Genomic DNA, 25,367 nt, shown 5'->3' with positions numbered 1-25,367 from the left:
ATCCTAAACAATGGATTTACTGCTGTGGGATTGGAATTAGAGAATACCTGATATACATGAAAGCAGCCCTAGAACTAACAGTGATGCGTAATATAAAACTGAAGGTACCTAGCACAGACTTCAGACCACAGACATTGCATTGTCTCTGTGCAGTTTAAGTTGTAAAGTGTTGATAAACCACATACTGAAAACCAAACCATTTTAAATATCTGAATCCACACACATTTTGAAAAAACACTTTAAACCACTGCGCATGCCATCCTAATTATCAAAGAAAAACACAAACTGTTAGCACTTCTGCCATTAGTCACTTCTCTAAAATGAACTTAAGGCTAAAGATAAAGTTTCCTGCCTAACGCACTTCATGCGAAGCCAATGATCTGAACTAACCAGTAAGTAAATCTACTACGCTCAAAACTGAACCATGAACATTTGTTTTCTGATTTAATGCTAAAATAGATTTGTTACAGTGTTAAGTCAATGGTTTCTGTGTTATTACACCTTATATAAATATATTCTATTTAATTCATTATACTCATAAAGCTGTAGAATTAAATTGTAACCTGTAGTCCCATTCAGCTGCCTGAGAGTGATAGGACTTTACAAGGAAAATCATATTTTTAGATGTATTTCACAGCTTTGTTACATTGTATCTATTTAACTAATTTGTTAGACATGTAGGGTCTATCTATCTATCTATCACAAAAATTGAGAATATGGCACTCTTACCTAAAATAGTATAAAGTAAATAGGTGCTGCACAGCATAATTATAAAGGATAGGAAAAAATGAGAGCACTTGGTTCAAAAAGTAAATTGTAACAAAAATAAATAAAAATGAGACAGCGCTAGGTAACTAAAAAGCAGCAACCTATTAAAAGGGGATCCCTCAAACCCTTTAGAGCTAGATAAGTAAAAAATAATAAAAAGGCTGCGCTTACGATAAAAGCAGACACAGTGTAAAGTCCAAAGGGAGGAAAAAGTCCAACTGGTGTGTCCTTAAAGGAGGTCTTTGCTGGTGGTGTCCTCTACCAATGTAGTAGTTCCTCTCATATGAAAGACAAAAGGGAAGAGATGGACAACCAATAGTGTAGTTTGCACAATACTGATGTGGATAGAAATAATAATAATAGTTGAGAACTCACATTTACCAGAGCTACTGTCCTAGCTCTGGAATAAAGCGCATACAGCGGTATAATCCCCGCTTATGGGATTTAAATGGGTTCCTCTCTGTGTTCTTGGTGTCCAATTCTCAAAAAGATAAAAAGAAACATCCGATAGTGCTCACTGTTTGGCAAAGTGAATAAAATAATAAAAGGGTATACTCACAAACCAAGAGCAGACCGACTGCTCTGTGTAGACAGCTTTGGTGGATTGATCCCCACCTAGGATTTCTTTAAAATGCAGGAAACTTCCAGGGTTTTTATCAAGGTGTAATAAAACCAATAAAGATTAAAAAGCCAGGGTAAAATAATTAAGTTTCTATAAAAAAGATATTTTGGCACAAACAAATGTCCAAAAAATACTTTAATATATTATAAAAACACAAATATAAATATCCATAACGCGTTTCGTCAGAGACTTTTTCAAATGGATTAACAGAAATTACCTGGCTAATAGATGTTATATAGGAGCATAACTGGTTTAAATTTGGCGCCAAAAATTGGTCTGACCAATCAGAAATAAGAACATATTAAAAAGCTTTAAAACGTGTGTTTAAAATAATCATATGTAGTTTATAATAGTATAACTTATTCCTGATATTTCTGAAGAAAAACGAGGGCAGGAAAGTATAGATTTAATCCTTTAAAGATAGTCATGTGACAAGGTACTTCCGCATTTTCGGAAGTTTTAGCCGCAATGTCTTATGGGAGTTGTAGTTAAATAAAAAATTTTTTTTTTTTTTTTTTTTTTTTTTTCCCCCAAAACGGAAGTTAAACCGAACTGACTCATGGGAAATGTAGTTATAATCCCAGAGTCAGTGAAAACTGGCCAATAATAATTGCTTAAGGGAGTTAAACACTGCAGTTAAAAACTGGATGAATGATAAGAGATATTAAAGGAAATAGGGACTAAAATAATTAATTGGATAAAAACAAATAGTTTTTAAAATAAGAGCAAGTTATTTTGCAGTAAAATGGAAGTTAGGAAACAGCTTAAAATTATAAGTCTATATGGAAAACATTAAGAACATATACATTTAAAGGTACAGGCATAGTTAAACATACAAAATCATAAAAAGTTGTGTAAATCAAAATCTGCATTAAGACCATGGGGTATAAGAGTCTGAAGATTATACACCCATTCCATCTCTGTTTTTCCAAGCAGCTTTTTTATATCACCTCCACGCCAGGAGGTGGAACATTTTTTTATACCAATGCATTTTAGTAGGCGTGGGTCTTTATTGTGCATAATGAAATGTTTGGATACTGTATGATTTAAGTATCCATTTTTTATATTCCTGCAATGTTCGCTCAGTCTTATCTTCAGGCACCTTGTGGTCATCCCCACATATTGGAGGCCACATGGGCACTCAAGCAGGTAAATCACATTTTTTGTGTTGCAGCAAATAAAATCATAAATACTATACACTTTTTTTGTCCGATTCGACATAAAATTTGTGACTTTGGATGGAATAAAATTATCTGTAGTTTTACACACAATGCATTGTTTACATTTATAGAAACCTTTCGTCTGGGGAAAAAAGGATAGATTTCTGGGAGGAGATTTTTTAGTAAAATTTGTAGTTAAAATAGATTTAAAATTAGGTGCTCCTCTGAAAACAATATTTGGATGATTGGGTATGATGGGATTAAGTATTTCATCGTGTTTCAGTATATGCCAGTGTTTTCTTATTATTTTTTTGACATCATTATTTTTGTTATTAAAATTAAAAATAATTGGGAGTGCTATTGGTTCGATATTTTCTTTATTTTTGTACGTCAGAAGTTCTTTTCGTTCTTTTTGTTTAACTGTATTAATTGTAGTATTTAGATCTGACTCTAAATATTTTTTTTCCATAAATTTACTTTTTAAAAAATCTGCTTGCTCATTAAAATCAGTGAGTTCAGAACAGTTTCTACGAAGGCGTAAAAACTGACTTTTAGGGGCACTCTCGAGCCAAGGCTTATAATGGCAGCTTGATCTGTCTATAGCCGTATTTACACATACTTTTTTGAAGAACGTTTTTGTTTGAAGTTGTCCCTTGTTAATAAAAATATTGAGATCTAAAAAATTAATGGATTTATTGCTAAATTCATGTGTAAGAATAATACCCCTATCGTTATTGTTTAAATGATTAATAAAATCAATAAGATGGTGCTCTGGTCCATCCCAAATAAAAAAGAGGTCGTCTATGTATCTGAAGTAAGAGACTAGGTTTGCCCGCCATTGGTGGTTGCCCCAAATGGCTATAGATTCCCAGTCAGCCATAAACAAATTGGCATAACTGGGGGCAAACCTAGTCCCCATAGCAGTACCTCTCTTTTGTAAGTAAAATGAATCTAAAAACCAAAAGTAATTATTTTTTAAAATAATATTGATACCTTCTATTATAAAATCTATTTGAGTGTCAGGAATCCTAGCTTCATTAGTTAAAATTTCTTTTATAGCTCGACAACCAATGTCATGAGGAATAATGGTATACAAAGACTGTACATCACAAGTGACTAATATAAAACTGGTTTTCCAAGTAAAATCATTTAAAAATTTTAAAAGCGACATAGAGTCTTTTAAATAAGATTTCATGAGTTTAACCGAAGGCTGGAGAAGGATATCAATATATTGGGAAAGGTTACATAAAAGTGAACCAATCCCTGAAACGATTGGTCTACCTGGGGGGTGTTGTTCATTCTTGTGAATTTTGGGAAGAAAATAAATAACAGGGGTGATCGGAAATTCTATATTTAAAAAGTTAAATTCATGTTTATTTAAAATTTCTGAATTTAAACCTTTATTTAAAAAATTAAGTAAAATAGTTTTAATATTTTTGGTAGGATCTGTTAAAAGTTGTTCATATACATTTTTGTCTTTCAATTGTCTATGGGCTTCATCGATATACATCTTACTGGACTGGATAACTACTCCACCGCCTTTGTCGGCTGATTTAATGACGATATCTCTGTCTTTTTGGAGTTCTTTAATTGCCTGTCTTTCGGCATGTGTAAGATTATTAGTGTCATATTTTTTATATTTAATTTTTTCTAAATCTTTGTGAACAAGTTTCTCGAATAAAACCAAAGGAGCCGATTTAAAATGAGAAGGATAAAACTTAGATTTTGTTCTGAGATGTGTATTTAAAAAAGGACTTTTGTCTGTCTTTGGAAGGGGAGGTGAGACGGGTGGGGTTGGTAGATTAGATTCTTTGTCATTTTTACTTATAAAGAATCTTTTTAGTGTAGCCTTTCTCACAAATTTATTTACATCAAGGAAGGCTTGAAATGAATTAAAAGATGAGGTAGGGGCAAATTTAGGGCCTTTACTTAAAACGGACAATTGTGCAGCTGATAAAACTTTTTGAGAAAGATTAAAGATGCCATTATGGGAATTGGTGACAGGTATTATTGTCTTTCCAATCTTTCTCTTTTGCTCCCGTCTTCCACTTCGTCTTCCTCTAGGCTTAGAATTCTTTTTTGGGAGCGTGATGGGTGTGGTGTCTGGGCTAGTGCAGGCTGGTGAGTACGTATTTCTAAAAAATGGTCATCGTTGTCAAGGTCTGAATCGACTGATAGCAACTGGTACCTATTAGTGTGATTTGGGATAGTGGGTGATTTGGAATAATTAAAGTACTCATTTTGATCATTGGTGTACCTAGATCTTTGTGGTTTCGGTGAAAAATTAAAACCAGAGGAATTATGGTATCTTGGTGATCGGGGTGCAGAGTGATCATTGGTGTACCTAGATCTTTGTGGTTTCGGTGAAAAATTAAAATCAGAGGGATTATGGTATCTTGGTGATCGGGGTGCAGAGTTATAATTTTGTTGAGGGAATTTTCTTTGTTTATGTGAGGGTAATTGATATGTGTTGGTTTTATTTTGATATGGTAATTTAGAAAAACCATGAGATTGGTGAGGGAAAGTTGTTTGGGGCCTTTTTGCGGGTGGGGATTGGGGATAGGATCTCCGTGTGGTGTAATTCTGATATTTGGAAGGAGGTTGGTGTAGCGTATTGTTGTAAGAGTGGGAATTGTTGTGCGTATAATTTTGGTAGTTTGGTCTAGAGGAATAGTTCTCTGAAGTGTACTTTTTTTTAAAATGGTAAGTTCTCACTTGTTTATTTGAATAATCGGTTTTGTCTCGAATGTATTTTTTGATTTTCAGATGCTTTGTGTCAACTTCAACCTTTTCAATTTTATTTTGAATTAGTACGGAATTTTGTTTATAAGCCTTGGTTTCGGTAAATGGTAGGAGTTTCTCTCTAAGTTCGTTTATCTCAATATCTAAAATAGACAATTTTTTACTTTTTTTAATTATTAACGTTTCCATTAAACCAAAAGTGCATAACTCTAATTTGTTGTTCCATTCCTCCATGAACTCAAGGTCATCTTGGTCAGAGGTGGGTAATTTTAAAAGCCTTAAGCCACGGGGGGTAATTTGCTCATCTATATATTTTTTAAAAGTGGCAATTTCCCATTTGAGCTTAATTTCTGTGGATAGGGCTTTTTCTAATTTCATAAACAAATCTTGTTGGTTGGAGTGATGAGGAATTGTTTGTATGGAATTAATCACCTCTGTATTAAATACATTATTAACATCAATTGTATATTTGTTCCTATATTCAAAGATAGACATATTGTAAAAAAAGTTAGAAAGCAGCTATCCCAAAAGGGAAATTAAAGAATGGTAACAAAAATAAATAAAAATGAGACAGCGCTAGGTAACTAAAAAGCAGCAACCTATTAAAAGGGGATCCCTCAAACCCTTTAGAGCTAGATAAGTAAAAAATAATAAAAAGGCTGCGCTTACGATAAAAGCAGACACAGTGTAAAGTCCAAAGGGAGGAAAAAGTCCAACTGGTGTGTCCTTAAAGGAGGTCTTTGCTGGTGGTGTCCTCTACCAATGTAGTAGTTCCTCTCATATGAAAGACAAAAGGGAAGAGATGGACAACCAATAGTGTAGTTTGCACAATACTGATGTGGATAGAAATAATAATAATAGTTGAGAACTCACATTTACCAGAGCTACTGTCCTAGCTCTGGAATAAAGCGCATACAGCGGTATAATCCCCGCTTATGGGATTTAAATGGGTTCCTCTCTGTGTTCTTGGTGTCCAATTCTCAAAAAGATAAAAAGAAACATCCGATAGTGCTCACTGTTTGGCAAAGTGAATAAAATAATAAAAGGGTATACTCACAAACCAAGAGCAGACCGACTGCTCTGTGTAGACAGCTTTGGTGGATTGATCCCCACCTAGGATTTCTTTAAAATGCAGGAAACTTCCAGGGTTTTTATCAAGGTGTAATAAAACCAATAAAGATTAAAAAGCCAGGGTAAAATAATTAAGTTTCTATAAAAAAGATATTTTGGCACAAACAAATGTCCAAAAAATACTTTAATATATTATAAAAACACAAATATAAATATCCATAACGCGTTTCGTCAGAGACTTTTTCAAATGGATTAACAGAAATTACCTGGCTAATAGATGTTATATAGGAGCATAACTGGTTTAAATTTGGCGCCAAAAATTGGTCTGACCAATCAGAAATAAGAACATATTAAAAAGCTTTAAAACGTGTGTTTAAAATAATCATATGTAGTTTATAATAGTATAACTTATTCCTGATATTTCTGAAGAAAAACGAGGGCAGGAAAGTATAGATTTAATCCTTTAAAGATAGTCATGTGACAAGGTACTTCCGCATTTTCGGAAGTTTTAGCCGCAATGTCTTATGGGAGTTGTAGTTAAATAAAAATTTTTTTTTTTTTTTTTTTTTTTTTTCCCCCAAAACGGAAGTTAAACCGAACTGACTCATGGGAAATGTAGTTATAATCCCAGAGTCAGTGAAAACTGGCCAATAATAATTGCTTAAGGGAGTTAAACACTGCAGTTAAAAACTGGATGAATGATAAGAGATATTAAAGGAAATAGGGACTAAAATAATTAATTGGATAAAAACAAATAGTTTTTAAAATAAGAGCAAGTTATTTTGCAGTAAAATGGAAGTTAGGAAACAGCTTAAAATTATAAGTCTATATGGAAAACATTAAGAACATATACATTTAAAGGTACAGGCATAGTTAAACATACAAAATCATAAAAAGTTGTGTAAATCAAAATCTGCATTAAGACCATGGGGTATAAGAGTCTGAAGATTATACACCCATTCCATCTCTGTTTTTCCAAGCAGCTTTTTTATATCACCTCCACGCCAGGAGGTGGAACATTTTTTTATACCAATGCATTTTAGTAGGCGTGGGTCTTTATTGTGCATAATGAAATGTTTGGATACTGTATGATTTAAGTATCCATTTTTTATATTCCTGCAATGTTCGCTCAGTCTTATCTTCAGGCACCTTGTGGTCATCCCCACATATTGGAGGCCACATGGGCACTCAAGCAGGTAAATCACATTTTTTGTGTTGCAGCAAATAAAATCATAAATACTATACACTTTTTTTGTCCGATTCGACATAAAATTTGTGACTTTGGATGGAATAAAATTATCTGTAGTTTTACACACAATGCATTGTTTACATTTATAGAAACCTTTCGTCTGGGGAAAAAAGGATAGATTTCTGGGAGGAGATTTTTTAGTAAAATTTGTAGTTAAAATAGATTTAAAATTAGGTGCTCCTCTGAAAACAATATTTGGATGATTGGGTATGATGGGATTAAGTATTTCATCGTGTTTCAGTATATGCCAGTGTTTTCTTATTATTTTTTTGACATCATTATTTTTGGTTTTTAGATTCATTTTACTTACAAAAGAGAGGTACTGCTATGGGGACTAGGTTTGCCCCCAGTTATGCCAATTTGTTTATGGCTGACTGGGAATCTATAGCCATTTGGGGCAACCACCAATGGCGGGCAAACCTAGTCTCTTACTTCAGATACATAGACGACCTCTTTTTTATTTGGGATGGACCAGAGCACCATCTTATTGATTTTATTAATCATTTAAACAATAACGATAGGGGTATTATTCTTACACATGAATTTAGCAATAAATCCATTCATTTTTTAGATCTCAATATTTTTATTAACAAGGGACAACTTCAAACAAAAACGTTCTTCAAAAAAGTATGTGTAAATACGGCTATAGACAGATCAAGCTGCCATTATAAGCCTTGGCTCGAGAGTGCCCCTAAAAGTCAGTTTTTACGCCTTCGTAGAAACTGTTCTGAACTCACTGATTTTAATGAGCAAGCAGATTTTTTAAAAAGTAAATTTATGGAAAAAAAATATTTAGAGTCAGATCTAAATACTACAATTAATACAGTTAAACAAAAAGAACGAAAAGAACTTCTGACGTACAAAAATAAAGAAAATATCGAACCAATAGCACTCCCAATTATTTTTAATTTTAATAACAAAAATAATGATGTCAAAAAAATAATAAGAAAACACTGGCATATACTGAAACACGATGAAATACTTAATCCCATCATACCCAATCATCCAAATATTGTTTTCAGAGGAGCACCTAATTTTAAATCTATTTTAACTACAAATTTTACTAAAAAATCTCCTCCCAGAAATCTATCCTTTTTTCCCCAGACGAAAGGTTTCTATAAATGTAAACAATGCATTGTGTGTAAAACTACAGATAATTTTATTCCATCCAAAGTCACAAATTTTATGTCGAATCGGACAAAAAAAGTGTATAGTATTTATGATTTTATTTGCTGCAACACAAAAAATGTGATTTACCTGCTTGAGTGCCCATGTGGCCTCCAATATGTGGGGATGACCACAAGGTGCCTGAAGATAAGACTGAGCGAACATTGCAGGAATATAAAAAATGGATACTTAAATCATACAGTATCCAAACATTTCATTATGCACAATAAAGACCCACGCCTACTAAAATGCATTGGTATAAAAAAATGTTCCACCTCCTGGCGTGGAGGTGATATAAAAAAGCTGCTTGGAAAAACAGAGATGGAATGGGTGTATAATCTTCAGACTCTTATACCCCATGGTCTTAATGCAGATTTTGATTTACACAACTTTTTATGATTTTGTATGTTTAACTATGCCTGTACCTTTAAATGTATATGTTCTTAATGTTTTCCATATAGACTTATAATTTTAAGCTGTTTCCTAACTTCCATTTTACTGCAAAATAACTTGCTCTTATTTTAAAAACTATTTGTTTTTATCCAATTAATTATTTTAGTCCCTATTTCCTTTAATATCTCTTATCATTCATCCAGTTTTTAACTGCAGTGTTTAACTCCCTTAAGCAATTATTATTGGCCAGTTTTCACTGACTCTGGGATTATAACTACATTTCCCATGAGTCAGTTCGGTTTAACTTCCGTTTTGGGGGAAAAAAAAAAAAAAAAAAAAAAAAAAAAAAAAAAAATTTTTATTTAACTACAACTCCCATAAGACATTGCGGCTAAAACTTCCGAAAATGCGGAAGTACCTTGTCACATGACTATCTTTAAAGGATTAAATCTATACTTTCCTGCCCTCGTTTTTCTTCAGAAATATCAGGAATAAGTTATACTATTATAAACTACATATGATTATTTTAAACACACGTTTTAAAGCTTTTTAATATGTTCTTATTTCTGATTGGTCAGACCAATTTTTGGCGCCAAATTTAAACCAGTTATGCTCCTATATAACATCTATTAGCCAGGTAATTTCTGTTAATCCATTTGAAAAAGTCTCTGACGAAACGCGTTATGGATATTTATATTTGTGTTTTTATAATATATTAAAGTATTTTTTGGACATTTGTTTGTGCCAAAATATCTTTTTTATAGAAACTTAATTATTTTACCCTGGCTTTTTAATCTTTATTGGTTTTATTACACCTTGATAAAAACCCTGGAAGTTTCCTGCATTTTAAAGAAATCCTAGGTGGGGATCAATCCACCAAAGCTGTCTACACAGAGCAGTCGGTCTGCTCTTGGTTTGTGAGTATACCCTTTTATTATTTTATTCACTTTGCCAAACAGTGAGCACTATCGGATGTTTCTTTTTATCTTTTTGAGAATTGGACACCAAGAACACAGAGAGGAACCCATTTAAATCCCATAAGCGGGGATTATACCGCTGTATGCGCTTTATTCCAGAGCTAGGACAGTAGCTCTGGTAAATGTGAGTTCTCAACTATTATTATTATTTCTATCCACATCAGTATTGTGCAAACTACACTATTGGTTGTCCATCTCTTCCCTTTTGTCTTTCATATGAGAGGAACTACTACATTGGTAGAGGACACCACCAGCAAAGACCTCCTTTAAGGACACACCAGTTGGACTTTTTCCTCCCTTTGGACTTTACACTGTGTCTGCTTTTATCGTAAGCGCAGCCTTTTTATTATTTTTTACTTATCTAGCTCTAAAGGGTTTGAGGGATCCCCTTTTAATAGGTTGCTGCTTTTTAGTTACCTAGCGCTGTCTCATTTTTATTTATTTTTGTTACCATTCTTTAATTTCCCTTTTGGGATAGCTGCTTTCTAACTTTTTTTACAATATGTCTATCTTTGAATATAGGAACAAATATACAATTGATGTTAATAATGTATTTAATACAGAGGTGATTAATTCCATACAAACAATTCCTCATCACTCCAACCAACAAGATTTGTTTATGAAATTAGAAAAAGCCCTATCCACAGAAATTAAGCTCAAATGGGAAATTGCCACTTTTAAAAAATATATAGATGAGCAAATTACCCCCCGTGGCTTAAGGCTTTTAAAATTACCCACCTCTGACCAAGATGACCTTGAGTTCATGGAGGAATGGAACAACAAATTAGAGTTATGCACTTTTGGTTTAATGGAAACGTTAATAATTAAAAAAAGTAAAAAATTGTCTATTTTAGATATTGAGATAAACGAACTTAGAGAGAAACTCCTACCATTTACCGAAACCAAGGCTTATAAACAAAATTCCGTACTAATTCAAAATAAAATTGAAAAGGTTGAAGTTGACACAAAGCATCTGAAAATCAAAAAATACATTCGAGACAAAACCGATTATTCAAATAAACAAGTGAGAACTTACCATTTTAAAAAAAAGTACACTTCAGAGAACTATTCCTCTAGACCAAACTACCAAAATTATACGCACAACAATTCCCACTCTTACAACAATACGCTACACCAACCTCCTTCCAAATATCAGAATTACACCACACGGAGATCCTATCCCCAATCCCCACCCGCAAAAAGGCCCCAAACAACTTTCCCTCACCAATCTCATGGTTTTTCTAAATTACCATATCAAAATAAAACCAACACATATCAATTACCCTCACATAAACAAAGAAAATTCCCTCAACAAAATTATAACTCTGCACCCCGATCACCAAGATACCATAATCCCTCTGATTTTAATTTTTCACCGAAACCACAAAGATCTAGGTACACCAATGATCACTCTGCACCCCGATCACCAAGATACCATAATTCCTCTGGTTTTAATTTTTCACCGAAACCACAAAGATCTAGGTACACCAATGATCAAAATGAGTACTTTAATTATTCCAAATCACCCACTATCCCAAATCACACTAATAGGTACCAGTTGCTATCAGTCGATTCAGACCTTGACAACGATGACCATTTTTTAGAAATACGTACTCACCAGCCTGCACTAGCCCAGACACCACACCCATCACGCTCCCAAAAAAGAATTCTAAGCCTAGAGGAAGACGAAGTGGAAGACGGGAGCAAAAGAGAAAGATTGGAAAGACAATAATACCTGTCACCAATTCCCATAATGGCATCTTTAATCTTTCTCAAAAAGTTTTATCAGCTGCACAATTGTCCGTTTTAAGTAAAGGCCCTAAATTTGCCCCTACCTCATCTTTTAATTCATTTCAAGCCTTCCTTGATGTAAATAAATTTGTGAGAAAGGCTACACTAAAAAGATTCTTTATAAGTAAAAATGACAAAGAATCTAATCTACCAACCCCACCCGTCTCACCTCCCCTTCCAAAGACAGACAAAAGTCCTTTTTTAAATACACATCTCAGAACAAAATCTAAGTTTTATCCTTCTCATTTTAAATCGGCTCCTTTGGTTTTATTCGAGAAACTTGTTCACAAAGATTTAGAAAAAATTAAATATAAAAAATATGACACTAATAATCTTACACATGCCGAAAGACAGGCAATTAAAGAACTCCAAAAAGACAGAGATATCGTCATTAAATCAGCCGACAAAGGCGGTGGAGTAGTTATCCAGTCCAGTAAGATGTATATCGATGAAGCCCATAGACAATTGAAAGACAAAAATGTATATGAACAACTTTTAACAGATCCTACCAAAAATATTAAAACTATTTTACTTAATTTTTTAAATAAAGGTTTAAATTCAGAAATTTTAAATAAACATGAATTTAACTTTTTAAATATAGAATTTCCGATCACCCCTGTTATTTATTTTCTTCCCAAAATTCACAAGAATGAACAACACCCCCCAGGTAGACCAATCGTTTCAGGGATTGGTTCACTTTTATGTAACCTTTCCCAATATATTGATATCCTTCTCCAGCCTTCGGTTAAACTCATGAAATCTTATTTAAAAGACTCTATGTCGCTTTTAAAATTTTTAAATGATTTTACTTGGAAAACCAGTTTTATATTAGTCACTTGTGATGTACAGTCTTTGTATACCATTATTCCTCATGACATTGGTTGTCGAGCTATAAAAGAAATTTTAACTAATGAAGCTAGGATTCCTGACACTCAAATAGATTTTATAATAGAAGGTATCAATATTATTTTAAAAAATAATTACTTTTGGTTTTTAGATTCATTTTACTTACAAAAGAGAGGTACTGCTATGGGGACTAGGTTTGCCCCCAGTTATGCCAATTTGTTTATGGCTGACTGGGAATCTATAGCCATTTGGGGCAACCACCAATGGCGGGCAAACCTAGTCTCTTACTTCAGATACATAGACGACCTCTTTTTTATTTGGGATGGACCAGAGCACCATCTTATTGATTTTATTAATCATTTAAACAATAACGATAGGGGTATTATTCTTACACATGAATTTAGCAATAAATCCATTAATTTTTTAGATCTCAATATTTTTATTAACAAGGGACAACTTCAAACAAAAACGTTCTTCAAAAAAGTATGTGTAAATACGGCTATAGACAGATCAAGCTGCCATTATAAGCCTTGGCTCGAGAGTGCCCCTAAAAGTCAGTTTTTACGCCTTCGTAGAAACTGTTCTGAACTCACTGATTTTAATGAGCAAGCAGATTTTTTAAAAAGTAAATTTATGGAAAAAAAATATTTAGAGTCAGATCTAAATACTACAATTAATACAGTTAAACAAAAAGAACGAAAAGAACTTCTGACGTACAAAAATAAAGAAAATATCGAACCAATAGCACTCCCAATTATTTTTAATTTTAATAACAAAAATAATGATGTCAAAAAAATAATAAGAAAACACTGGCATATACTGAAACACGATGAAATACTTAATCCCATCATACCCAATCATCCAAATATTGTTTTCAGAGGAGCACCTAATTTTAAATCTATTTTAACTACAAATTTTACTAAAAAATCTCCTCCCAGAAATCTATCCTTTTTTCCCCAGACGAAAGGTTTCTATAAATGTAAACAATGCATTGTGTGTAAAACTACAGATAATTTTATTCCATCCAAAGTCACAAATTTTATGTCGAATCGGACAAAAAAAGTGTATAGTATTTATGATTTTATTTGCTGCAACACAAAAAATGTGATTTACCTGCTTGAGTGCCCATGTGGCCTCCAATATGTGGGGATGACCACAAGGTGCCTGAAGATAAGACTGAGCGAACATTGCAGGAATATAAAAAATGGATACTTAAATCATACAGTATCCAAACATTTCATTATGCACAATAAAGACCCACGCCTACTAAAATGCATTGGTATAAAAAAATGTTCCACCTCCTGGCGTGGAGGTGATATAAAAAAGCTGCTTGGAAAAACAGAGATGGAATGGGTGTATAATCTTCAGACTCTTATACCCCATGGTCTTAATGCAGATTTTGATTTACACAACTTTTTATGATTTTGTATGTTTAACTATGCCTGTACCTTTAAATGTATATGTTCTTAATGTTTTCCATATAGACTTATAATTTTAAGCTGTTTCCTAACTTCCATTTTACTGCAAAATAACTTGCTCTTATTTTAAAAACTATTTGTTTTTATCCAATTAATTATTTTAGTCCCTATTTCCTTTAATATCTCTTATCATTCATCCAGTTTTTAACTGCAGTGTTTAACTCCCTTAAGCAATTATTATTGGCCAGTTTTCACTGACTCTGGGATTATAACTACATTTCCCATGAGTCAGTTCGGTTTAACTTCCGTTTTGGGGGAAAAAAAAAAAAAAAAAAAAAAAAAAAAAAAAAAATTTTTATTTAACTACAACTCCCATAAGACATTGCGGCTAAAACTTCCGAAAATGCGGAAGTACCTTGTCACATGACTATCTTTAAAGGATTAAATCTATACTTTCCTGCCCTCGTTTTTCTTCAGAAATATCAGGAATAAGTTATACTATTATAAACTACATATGATTATTTTAAACACACGTTTTAAAGCTTTTTAATATGTTCTTATTTCTGATTGGTCAGACCAATTTTTGGCGCCAAATTTAAACCAGTTATGCTCCTATATAACATCTATTAGCCAGGTAATTTCTGTTAATCCATTTGAAAAAGTCTCTGACGAAACGCGTTATGGATATTTATATTTGTGTTTTTATAATATATTAAAGTATTTTTTGGACATTTGTTTGTGCCAAAATATCTTTTTTATAGAAACTTAATTATTTTACCCTGGCTTTTTAATCTTTATTGGTTTTATTACACCTTGATAAAAACCCTGGAAGTTTCCTGCATTTTAAAGAAATCCTAGGTGGGGATCAATCCACCAAAGCTGTCTACACAGAGCAGTCGGTCTGCTCTTGGTTTGTGAGTATACCCTTTTATTATTTTATTCACTTTGCCAAACAGTGAGCACTATCGGATGTTTCTTTTTATCTTTTTGAGAATTGGACACCAAGAACACAGAGAGGAACCCATTTAAATCCCATAAGCGGGGATTATACCGCTGTATGCGCTTTATTCCAGAGCTAGGACAGTAGCTCTGGTAAATGTGAGTTCTCAACTATTATTATTATTTCTATCCACATCAGTATTGTGCAAACTACACTATTGGTTGTCCATCTCTTCCCTTTTGTCTTTCATATGAGAGGAACTACTACATTGGTAGAGGACACCACCAGCAAAGACCTCCTTTAAGGACACACCAGTTGGACTTTTTCCTCCCTTTGGACTTTACACTGTGTCTGCTTTTATCGTAAGCGCAGCCTTTTTATTATTTTTTACTTATCTAGCTCTAAAGGGTTTGAGGGATCCCCTTTTAATAGGTTGCTGCTTTTTAGTTACCTAGCGCTGTCTCATTTTTATTTATTTTTGTTACCATTCTTTAATTTCCCTTTTGGGATAGCTGCTTTCTAACTTTTTTTACAATATGTCTATCTTTGAATATAGGAACAAATATACAATTGATGTTAATAATGTATTTAATACAGAGGTGATTAATTCCATACAAACAATTCCTCATCACTCCAACCAACAAGATTTGTTTATGAAATTAGAAAAAGCCCTATCCACAGAAATTAAGCTCAAATGGGAAATTGCCACTTTTAAAAAATATATAGATGAGCAAATTACCCCCCGTGGCTTAAGGCTTTTAAAATTACCCACCTCTGACCAAGATGACCTTGAGTTCATGGAGGAATGGAACAACAAATTAGAGTTATGCACTTTTGGTTTAATGGAAACGTTAATAATTAAAAAAAGTAAAAAATTGTCTATTTTAGATATTGAGATAAACGAACTTAGAGAGAAACTCCTACCATTTACCGAAACCAAGGCTTATAAACAAAATTCCGTACTAATTCAAAATAAAATTGAAAAGGTTGAAGTTGACACAAAGCATCTGAAAATCAAAAAATACATTCGAGACAAAACCGATTATTCAAATAAACAAGTGAGAACTTACCATTTTAAAAAAAAGTACACTTCAGAGAACTATTCCTCTAGACCAAACTACCAAAATTATACGCACAACAATTCCCACTCTTACAACAATACGCTACACCAACCTCCTTCCAAATATCAGAATTACACCACACGGAGATCCTATCCCCAATCCCCACCCGCAAAAAGGCCCCAAACAACTTTCCCTCACCAATCTCATGGTTTTTCTAAATTACCATATCAAAATAAAACCAACACATATCAATTACCCTCACATAAACAAAGAAAATTCCCTCAACAAAATTATAACTCTGCACCCCGATCACCAAGATACCATAATCCCTCTGATTTTAATTTTTCACCGAAACCACAAAGATCTAGGTACACCAATGATCACTCTGCACCCCGATCACCAAGATACCATAATTCCTCTGGTTTTAATTTTTCACCGAAACCACAAAGATCTAGGTACACCAATGATCAAAATGAGTACTTTAATTATTCCAAATCACCCACTATCCCAAATCACACTAATAGGTACCAGTTGCTATCAGTCGATTCAGACCTTGACAACGATGACCATTTTTTAGAAATACGTACTCACCAGCCTGCACTAGCCCAGACACCACACCCATCACGCTCCCAAAAAAGAATTCTAAGCCTAGAGGAAGACGAAGTGGAAGACGGGAGCAAAAGAGAAAGATTGGAAAGACAATAATACCTGTCACCAATTCCCATAATGGCATCTTTAATCTTTCTCAAAAAGTTTTATCAGCTGCACAATTGTCCGTTTTAAGTAAAGGCCCTAAATTTGCCCCTACCTCATCTTTTAATTCATTTCAAGCCTTCCTTGATGTAAATAAATTTGTGAGAAAGGCTACACTAAAAAGATTCTTTATAAGTAAAAATGACAAAGAATCTAATCTACCAACCCCACCCGTCTCACCTCCCCTTCCAAAGACAGACAAAAGTCCTTTTTTAAATACACATCTCAGAACAAAATCTAAGTTTTATCCTTCTCATTTTAAATCGGCTCCTTTGGTTTTATTCGAGAAACTTGTTCACAAAGATTTAGAAAAAATTAAATATAAAAAATATGACACTAATAATCTTACACATGCCGAAAGACAGGCAATTAAAGAACTCCAAAAAGACAGAGATATCGTCATTAAATCAGCCGACAAAGGCGGTGGAGTAGTTATCCAGTCCAGTAAGATGTATATCGATGAAGCCCATAGACAATTGAAAGACAAAAATGTATATGAACAACTTTTAACAGATCCTACCAAAAATATTAAAACTATTTTACTTAATTTTTTAAATAAAGGTTTAAATTCAGAAATTTTAAATAAACATGAATTTAACTTTTTAAATATAGAATTTCCGATCACCCCTGTTATTTATTTTCTTCCCAAAATTCACAAGAATGAACAACACCCCCCAGGTAGACCAATCGTTTCAGGGATTGGTTCACTTTTATGTAACCTTTCCCAATATATTGATATCCTTCTCCAGCCTTCGGTTAAACTCATGAAATCTTATTTAAAAGACTCTATGTCGCTTTTAAAATTTTTAAATGATTTTACTTGGAAAACCAGTTTTATATTAGTCACTTGTGATGTACAGTCTTTGTATACCATTATTCCTCATGACATTGGTTGTCGAGCTATAAAAGAAATTTTAACTAATGAAGCTAGGATTCCTGACACTCAAATAGATTTTATAATAGAAGGTATCAATATTATTTTAAAAAATAATTACTTTTGGTTTTTAGATTCATTTTACTTACAAAAGAGAGGTACTGCTATGGGGACTAGGTTTGCCCCCAGTTATGCCAATTTGTTTATGGCTGACTGGGAATCTATAGCCATTTGGGGCAACCACCAATGGCGGGCAAACCTAGTCTCTTACTTCAGATACATAGACGACCTCTTTTTTATTTGGGATGGACCAGAGCACCATCTTATTGATTTTATTAATCATTTAAACAATAACGATAGGGGTATTATTCTTACACATGAATTTAGCAATAAATCCATTAATTTTTTAGATCTCAATATTTTTATTAACAAGGGACAACTTCAAACAAAAACGTTCTTCAAAAAAGTATGTGTAAATACGGCTATAGACAGATCAAGCTGCCATTATAAGCCTTGGCTCGAGAGTGCCCCTAAAAGTCAGTTTTTACGCCTTCGTAGAAACTGTTCTGAACTCACTGATTTTAATGAGCAAGCAGATTTTTTAAAAAGTAAATTTATGGAAAAAAAATATTTAGAGTCAGATCTAAATACTACAATTAATACAGTTAAACAAAAAGAACGAAAAGAACTTCTGACGTACAAAAATAAAGAAAATATCGAACCAATAGCACTCCCAATTATTTTTAATTTTAATAACAAAAATAATGATGTCAAAAAAATAATAAGAAAACACTGGCATATACTGAAACACGATGAAATACTTAATCCCATCATACCCAATCATCCAAATATTGTTTTCAGAGGAGCACCTAATTTTAAATCTATTTTAACTACAAATTTTACTAAAAAATCTCCTCCCAGAAATCTATCCTTTTTTCCCCAGACGAAAGGTTTCTATAAATGTAAACAATGCATTGTGTGTAAAACTACAGATAATTTTATTCCATCCAAAGTCACAAATTTTATGTCGAATCGGACAAAAAAAGTGTATAGTATTTATGATTTTATTTGCTGCAACACAAAAAATGTGATTTACCTGCTTGAGTGCCCATGTGGCCTCCAATATGTGGGGATGACCACAAGGTGCCTGAAGATAAGACTGAGCGAACATTGCAGGAATATAAAAAATGGATACTTAAATCATACAGTATCCAAACATTTCATTATGCACAATAAAGACCCACGCCTACTAAAATGCATTGGTATAAAAAAATGTTCCACCTCCTGGCGTGGAGGTGATATAAAAAAGCTGCTTGGAAAAACAGAGATGGAATGGGTGTATAATCTTCAGACTCTTATACCCCATGGTCTTAATGCAGATTTTGATTTACACAACTTTTTATGATTTTGTATGTTTAACTATGCCTGTACCTTTAAATGTATATGTTCTTAATGTTTTCCATATAGACTTATAATTTTAAGCTGTTTCCTAACTTCCATTTTACTGCAAAATAACTTGCTCTTATTTTAAAAACTATTTGTTTTTATCCAATTAATTATTTTAGTCCCTATTTCCTTTAATATCTCTTATCATTCATCCAGTTTTTAACTGCAGTGTTTAACTCCCTTAAGCAATTATTATTGGCCAGTTTTCACTGACTCTGGGATTATAACTACATTTCCCATGAGTCAGTTCGGTTTAACTTCCGTTTTGGGGGAAAAAAAAAAAAAAAAAAAAAAAAAAAAAAAAAAAAAAAATTTTTTTTATTTAACTACAACTCCCATAAGACATTGCGGCTAAAACTTCCGAAAATGCGGAAGTACCTTGTCACATGACTATCTTTAAAGGATTAAATCTATACTTTCCTGCCCTCGTTTTTCTTCAGAAATATCAGGAATAAGTTATACTATTATAAACTACATATGATTATTTTAAACACACGTTTTAAAGCTTTTTAATATGTTCTTATTTCTGATTGGTCAGACCAATTTTTGGCGCCAAATTTAAACCAGTTATGCTCCTATATAACATCTATTAGCCAGGTAATTTCTGTTAATCCATTTGAAAAAGTCTCTGACGAAACGCGTTATGGATATTTATATTTGTGTTTTTATAATATATTAAAGTATTTTTTGGACATTTGTTTGTGCCAAAATATCTTTTTTATAGAAACTTAATTATTTTACCCTGGCTTTTTAATCTTTATTGGTTTTATTACACCTTGATAAAAACCCTGGAAGTTTCCTGCATTTTAAAGAAATCCTAGGTGGGGATCAATCCACCAAAGCTGTCTACACAGAGCAGTCGGTCTGCTCTTGGTTTGTGAGTATACCCTTTTATTATTTTATTCACTTTGCCAAACAGTGAGCACTATCGGATGTTTCTTTTTATCTTTTTGAGAATTGGACACCAAGAACACAGAGAGGAACCCATTTAAATCCCATAAGCGGGGATTATACCGCTGTATGCGCTTTATTCCAGAGCTAGGACAGTAGCTCTGGTAAATGTGAGTTCTCAACTATTATTATTATTTCTATCCACATCAGTATTGTGCAAACTACACTATTGGTTGTCCATCTCTTCCCTTTTGTCTTTCATATGAGAGGAACTACTACATTGGTAGAGGACACCACCAGCAAAGACCTCCTTTAAGGACACACCAGTTGGACTTTTTCCTCCCTTTGGACTTTACACTGTGTCTGCTTTTATCGTAAGCGCAGCCTTTTTATTATTTATTATTATTTTTTACTCAAAAAGTAAATTGTGTTGTATCCAAAATATCATCAATGTTTCGACCCGTAGGTCTTTATCAAGATATATGTAACAGTAAATGCAGTGTTTATATAGAAAATAAAGTGCAATTAAGTGATAACTTACCCTGTGCAGGTGTTTTCACCTCAATCTGAGCTTGGGCGCCGTGCAGTGTGGAGAGAGTGACCGCGCATGCGTGAAGGACATGAACGTAATGAGATAGCGGGGTGATCGCATCTTGTTACTATGGTGATGCTAGAAAGCCGATAAATATAATAAGTGCAATATGAATTCATACATGTGTCCTTGGATATTCCAATTAATCGTAACCTCAAAAAGAAATTAAGATAAAAAAATAATAGTGCAATACAGTAAATTTTATCTTAAAGATAAGTGGGACTATATTTTATATTTATATTTTATTATCTATAATTCTGTTTGTTTATTTTAAAGTATACTTTTAAAGTTACTTTTTATATTTACAATTTTTATTTCCTGGTATCCTGTATATCCTTGGTGGGGATTATACCACCTAAGCTGTTTACACTAGAGCAGGTCACATATACAATACTATTTATTATCTATTATATTATTGGTACTTACTTCACCATATTGCTGCTATCTTTCTTTTATATCAACTACGCACATTGCACCCTGAGAACATCTGTGGCAACTACTGCAAATCCAAAGACGGGGATTGTACCGTCCAAGCGCTTCACAGCAGAGCTCTGTTATAGCTCATCTCCATGTGAGTGGACTGTACATAGTTACCAACTACTTATCTTTAAGATAAAATTTAGCGTATTGCACTATTATTTTTTTATCTTAATTTCTTTTTGAGGTTACGATTAATTGGAATATCCAAGGACACATGTATGTATTTTTTGCATATCTAAATTAATAGGCGCGGTATACGCCCTCTTTCTTTCTTTGTTATTCACTCACAAGGTTGGGGAATCCTTGTTCTTTATACTGCTGCCTGATCACTATAGTGAGCGCCTATTATTTTTCGTTTTCCAATATGAATTCATGCATGAAAGTCCGTGCTTTAAAAACAAATTGGAGGATACTTAGAATTGATGGAAATAATTATTCGAATCAGCGATGTGCTGAGAGTGTAACGGTAAAGATATAGCAGACCAAAGTAGTGGAACCCAGATGTAACGAGGAGTAGTGTAAATATGGCTAATGGGAAAAAGAGGGTTATAAAAGCAACAAAAGGAAGACATAAAAGTGAAATAAAAATGAGATTAGAAGGAAGAAAAGCATGAAAAGACGGAAAAAATTAAACATAATAAAAAGAGTGTCAGAAATGTGTAGACCTGAGTAATAGAAAGCAGATGATGAAAAAGACTATATGGGTGGAAAGAGGATAAGAGAACCAGGGGGAAATAGCTGAATAGTATGAAGTGAATGTGAAGTGAGGTTTAAAAAAGTGTGGTGCCAGAAAAATACGAACACAACTTATTTTTATGCTCTCATTTTTTCTATCATATATATATATATTAACATAATATATTACACAATATGTATACACGTATACATTTGTATGATTTTATACAAAAAATCTCTTCTGCCTTTATAGAGATAGTCTTTTTGTAAATACTTCTGTATTGATTGTGATTGTCTCTGACATCTGAAATTAATTCTTTACTAGAAATCAAAAGTTTGTCTGAATGAAAATAGGGAGTGTTGAGTCTAAATGATTACAATTACTATTCTATTATTTTTATAAAGTTATATTGGTTAATCGATTTCAAGGATTTTCTCACATTTTTTTTTTTTTTTTTTTTTTTTTCTCTCCTCAGATGCAAAAAGAAGTAATCATGCCACAATGGAAAATGAACTGTTCTGTATGGGAGAGAAGATTTATTTTGTTTATCTTTCAAGGTAAAAAAAAAGTAAATCCGTGTATATGTTTTTTTTGTTTTTTTGTTTGCCGAATGGCTCTTGTCACCTTCATGACCAATCTCAGTTTTGTCAAATGGGCCAACTCATCCATGCTCCCATGTCAGACTGTGCAAACCTGACACTGATAATGCAAATATGTAAATTCTGCATCATTGGTGCTGCTTAGCAGGGTTAGTCGCTAGGTGATATGTTGCCAGTGTGCTTTTAAAACAAGCAGAATATTTAATTATAGAAAGTTATAAACTAGAGTTTTTGCAATCTGATAGGGCTCTCCTATTTTAGGATTGGGTTCAACTGTCCTGATTTAGTTCTCTGAAGTTCATCATCTCACCAGTGGTATAAGTTGCATCACTGGTGACACCCCTCTTGATGGTTCGCTCATCCATCCTGATTCCATACCTCCCAATGCTGGCGGGGGGAGGGGGGGTATGGTTTGAACATATAATTATATTAAGTGCTCTGTTGCAGGCTGGAAGAAATCTGAAACTCAGATAAACCCAGTTTTGTTCTTGTATTTGTTGTCTAAATTGTCCACGGTGGTTGTGTAGAGATTGAAATGTTGAAGTTTAGAGATGTCCCGAACTGTTCGCCGGGAACTATTCGCCAGCGAACATAGCTTGTTTGCGTTCTCTGCGGCGGGCGAACATATGCGATGTTCGGTCCGCCCCCTATTTGTCATCATTGAGTAAACTTTTAGCCAATCAGCAGCAGACCCTCCCTCCCAGAATGTGTCAGCTGACTGTGAGGTACAGGGTCAAAGTTTACTCAATGATGACGAATAAGGGGTGGACCGTAAATCGCATACGTTCGCCCGCCACGGCAACCAAATAGTTCCCGGCGAACTGTTCGGGACATCTCTATTGAAGTTAGATGGGTAAATGGATGCTGTCCAGGTTCATTATCTGTCATGTGGATGTCATATGGAACAGAGTGATCAAGTTTCTGTATTGTAGAAAAATATTAGAAAGCTCTCCCAACAGAGGGTTACGTAGGACATTGATATATACTAACTTTACTTTTTGTAAAGTGGTATAACATTAACACATCATAAGTTTCTTTTTAAAATACTACCCAATGAGATTGCATATATTTTGTATTTTTCAGTCTGTTATCTTTTCTATATATGTTTTACAAAATCTTTGGTCCGTTTTCCTTCCGCATTAATGGTCGCCAATCTTGACTCGTGTCTCTGACTGCCTCTTCGCGATTTCCAACTGTATGGATGCTCACTTCCTTAAACTCAACCTGTCCAAACCAGAACTTCTGGTCTTTCCTTCTGGTTGCTACTCCTGTGTCTCTCTCCCTCCAAGTCAACGGCGCTACCATCACCTCTACCTCACAGGCTCACTGCATAGGTGTTTTATTTGACTCCAACCTCTTCTTCACCCGTCATGTCCAGTCGAGTGCCAAATCCTGCCGCTTCCAAACATAGCTCGCATCCGCCCCTATTTGACACTAGACATGACTAAGGTGCTGGTCCATGCCATTGTTGTTTCTCGCCTTGACTACTACAATCCACTTCTCAGTGGTCTTACGTGTTCCCAGATTGCACAAATGCAATCTATAATGAATGCAGCGACGAGGCTCATTTTCCTGTTTGCCCGCACCTCCCAGCCTCCCCCTCTGTCAGTCCCTACATTGTCTTCCATTTAGATATAGAGCTCAATTTAAGATTCTGGTGCTTGCTTACAGGTCCCTAGATAATGCTGCTCCAACATACATATCCTCCCTAATACAGAAGTATGTCCCATTGAGGCCCCTGTGCTCTGCCGAAGACCTACGTCTTCCCTCTGTCCGTACTCCCACATCTGATGCTCACCTCCAAGACTTCTCCGGGGCTGCACCTTTTCTGTGGAACTCCCTTCGCTTCTCCGTTAGACTTTCACCCACTCTCCACTCCTTCAAAAAATCTTTGAAAACACACTTCTTTAGGAAAGCATATAATTTAAACATTTTAGCAGTTTTTCATTCCCCCACCCACCCCCATGACTCCTCTCCTGCATCTGTGAAAAATAACAAAAATGAAGTTCTCAATGAATTATTTTCTAGCAACCTATTTCATTACCCCTACTTATACCTTTTGAGTCACTATACCCCACTTCCTCTAGAATGCAAGCTCATTGAGCAGGGCCCTCAACACCTCTGTTCCTGTGCATCTATTTGTCGGGTTACAATTATGTGTCTGTTAGTCCACCCATTGTACAGCGCTATCGAATTGACTGGCACTATATAAATAATTAAAAAATAAAATAAAAATAATAATAATAATAAATAGATGAACATGAAAAGGATCACATTATTTTTGGTGCCTTCTTAGATCACATGAATTTGGTGCTAATTGTAGAACCTCCATCTAGTTCAACCTCCAACAGGACAGATCTACATCTAGGGGTATTTTGCACTGCTTGCTGCCTTAGCTTCTTTCTGTAACATCCGTGTGTCAATTTTAGATAGGTTTGTAACCTACAATGTTGTAATCAGAATTATATCACTAATTGACCAGTGAGCATTGCTAAATCTGCACTATTTATGTAAGAAAACAAGTAAGCTAACAAACAACTTAATTCTAATTTACTATAAATTAGACTTGTGCACGATGTGATTGTTCAGTTTGTCCAAATAATTTTTCCCAAAATTTAGGTTTTGTTTTGGATGCCAGATACTCATTCATGTGACAATTCAGCATGGCCTAATGTCGTTCTTGAAAAACTATTCAGGGACATTTAGACAAATCAGAACGAGCATGCAAACGGGCCAATCAGTACAGCAAAATATATACATAATGTAGATATTATTTATATATATACCTATATATATATTTCACAGTACACTTATAGGTATTTTTTCCAACTGCTTGGTTCACAAATCAAGT

The 25,367-nt window shown here is 33.9% G+C and overlaps 1 protein-coding gene across 1 annotated transcript in view; it reads left to right on the top strand.

Annotated features, from left to right (window-relative positions):
* Positions 1-368: 368 nt before the first annotated feature.
* Positions 369-25,367, top strand: part of LOC134577131 (uncharacterized) — a 44,166-nt gene continuing 19,167 nt past the window's right edge. Inside the window, exons 1-2 of the mRNA XM_063435792.1 lie at positions 369-392; positions 22,393-22,474. Coding sequence (XP_063291862.1) covers positions 22,393-22,474 — 82 coding nt within the window. The 5' untranslated portion in view covers positions 369-392. The remainder of the gene's footprint in view (positions 393-22,392; positions 22,475-25,367) is intronic.

The sequence above is a fragment of the Pelobates fuscus genome, chromosome 11 (assembly GCF_036172605.1).
Source record: "Pelobates fuscus isolate aPelFus1 chromosome 11, aPelFus1.pri, whole genome shotgun sequence".
Classification (NCBI taxonomy): domain Eukaryota; kingdom Metazoa; phylum Chordata; class Amphibia; order Anura; family Pelobatidae; genus Pelobates; species Pelobates fuscus.
The sequence above is the reverse complement of the archived record's forward strand: the minus strand, read 5'-3'. Positions and strand labels throughout refer to the sequence as shown.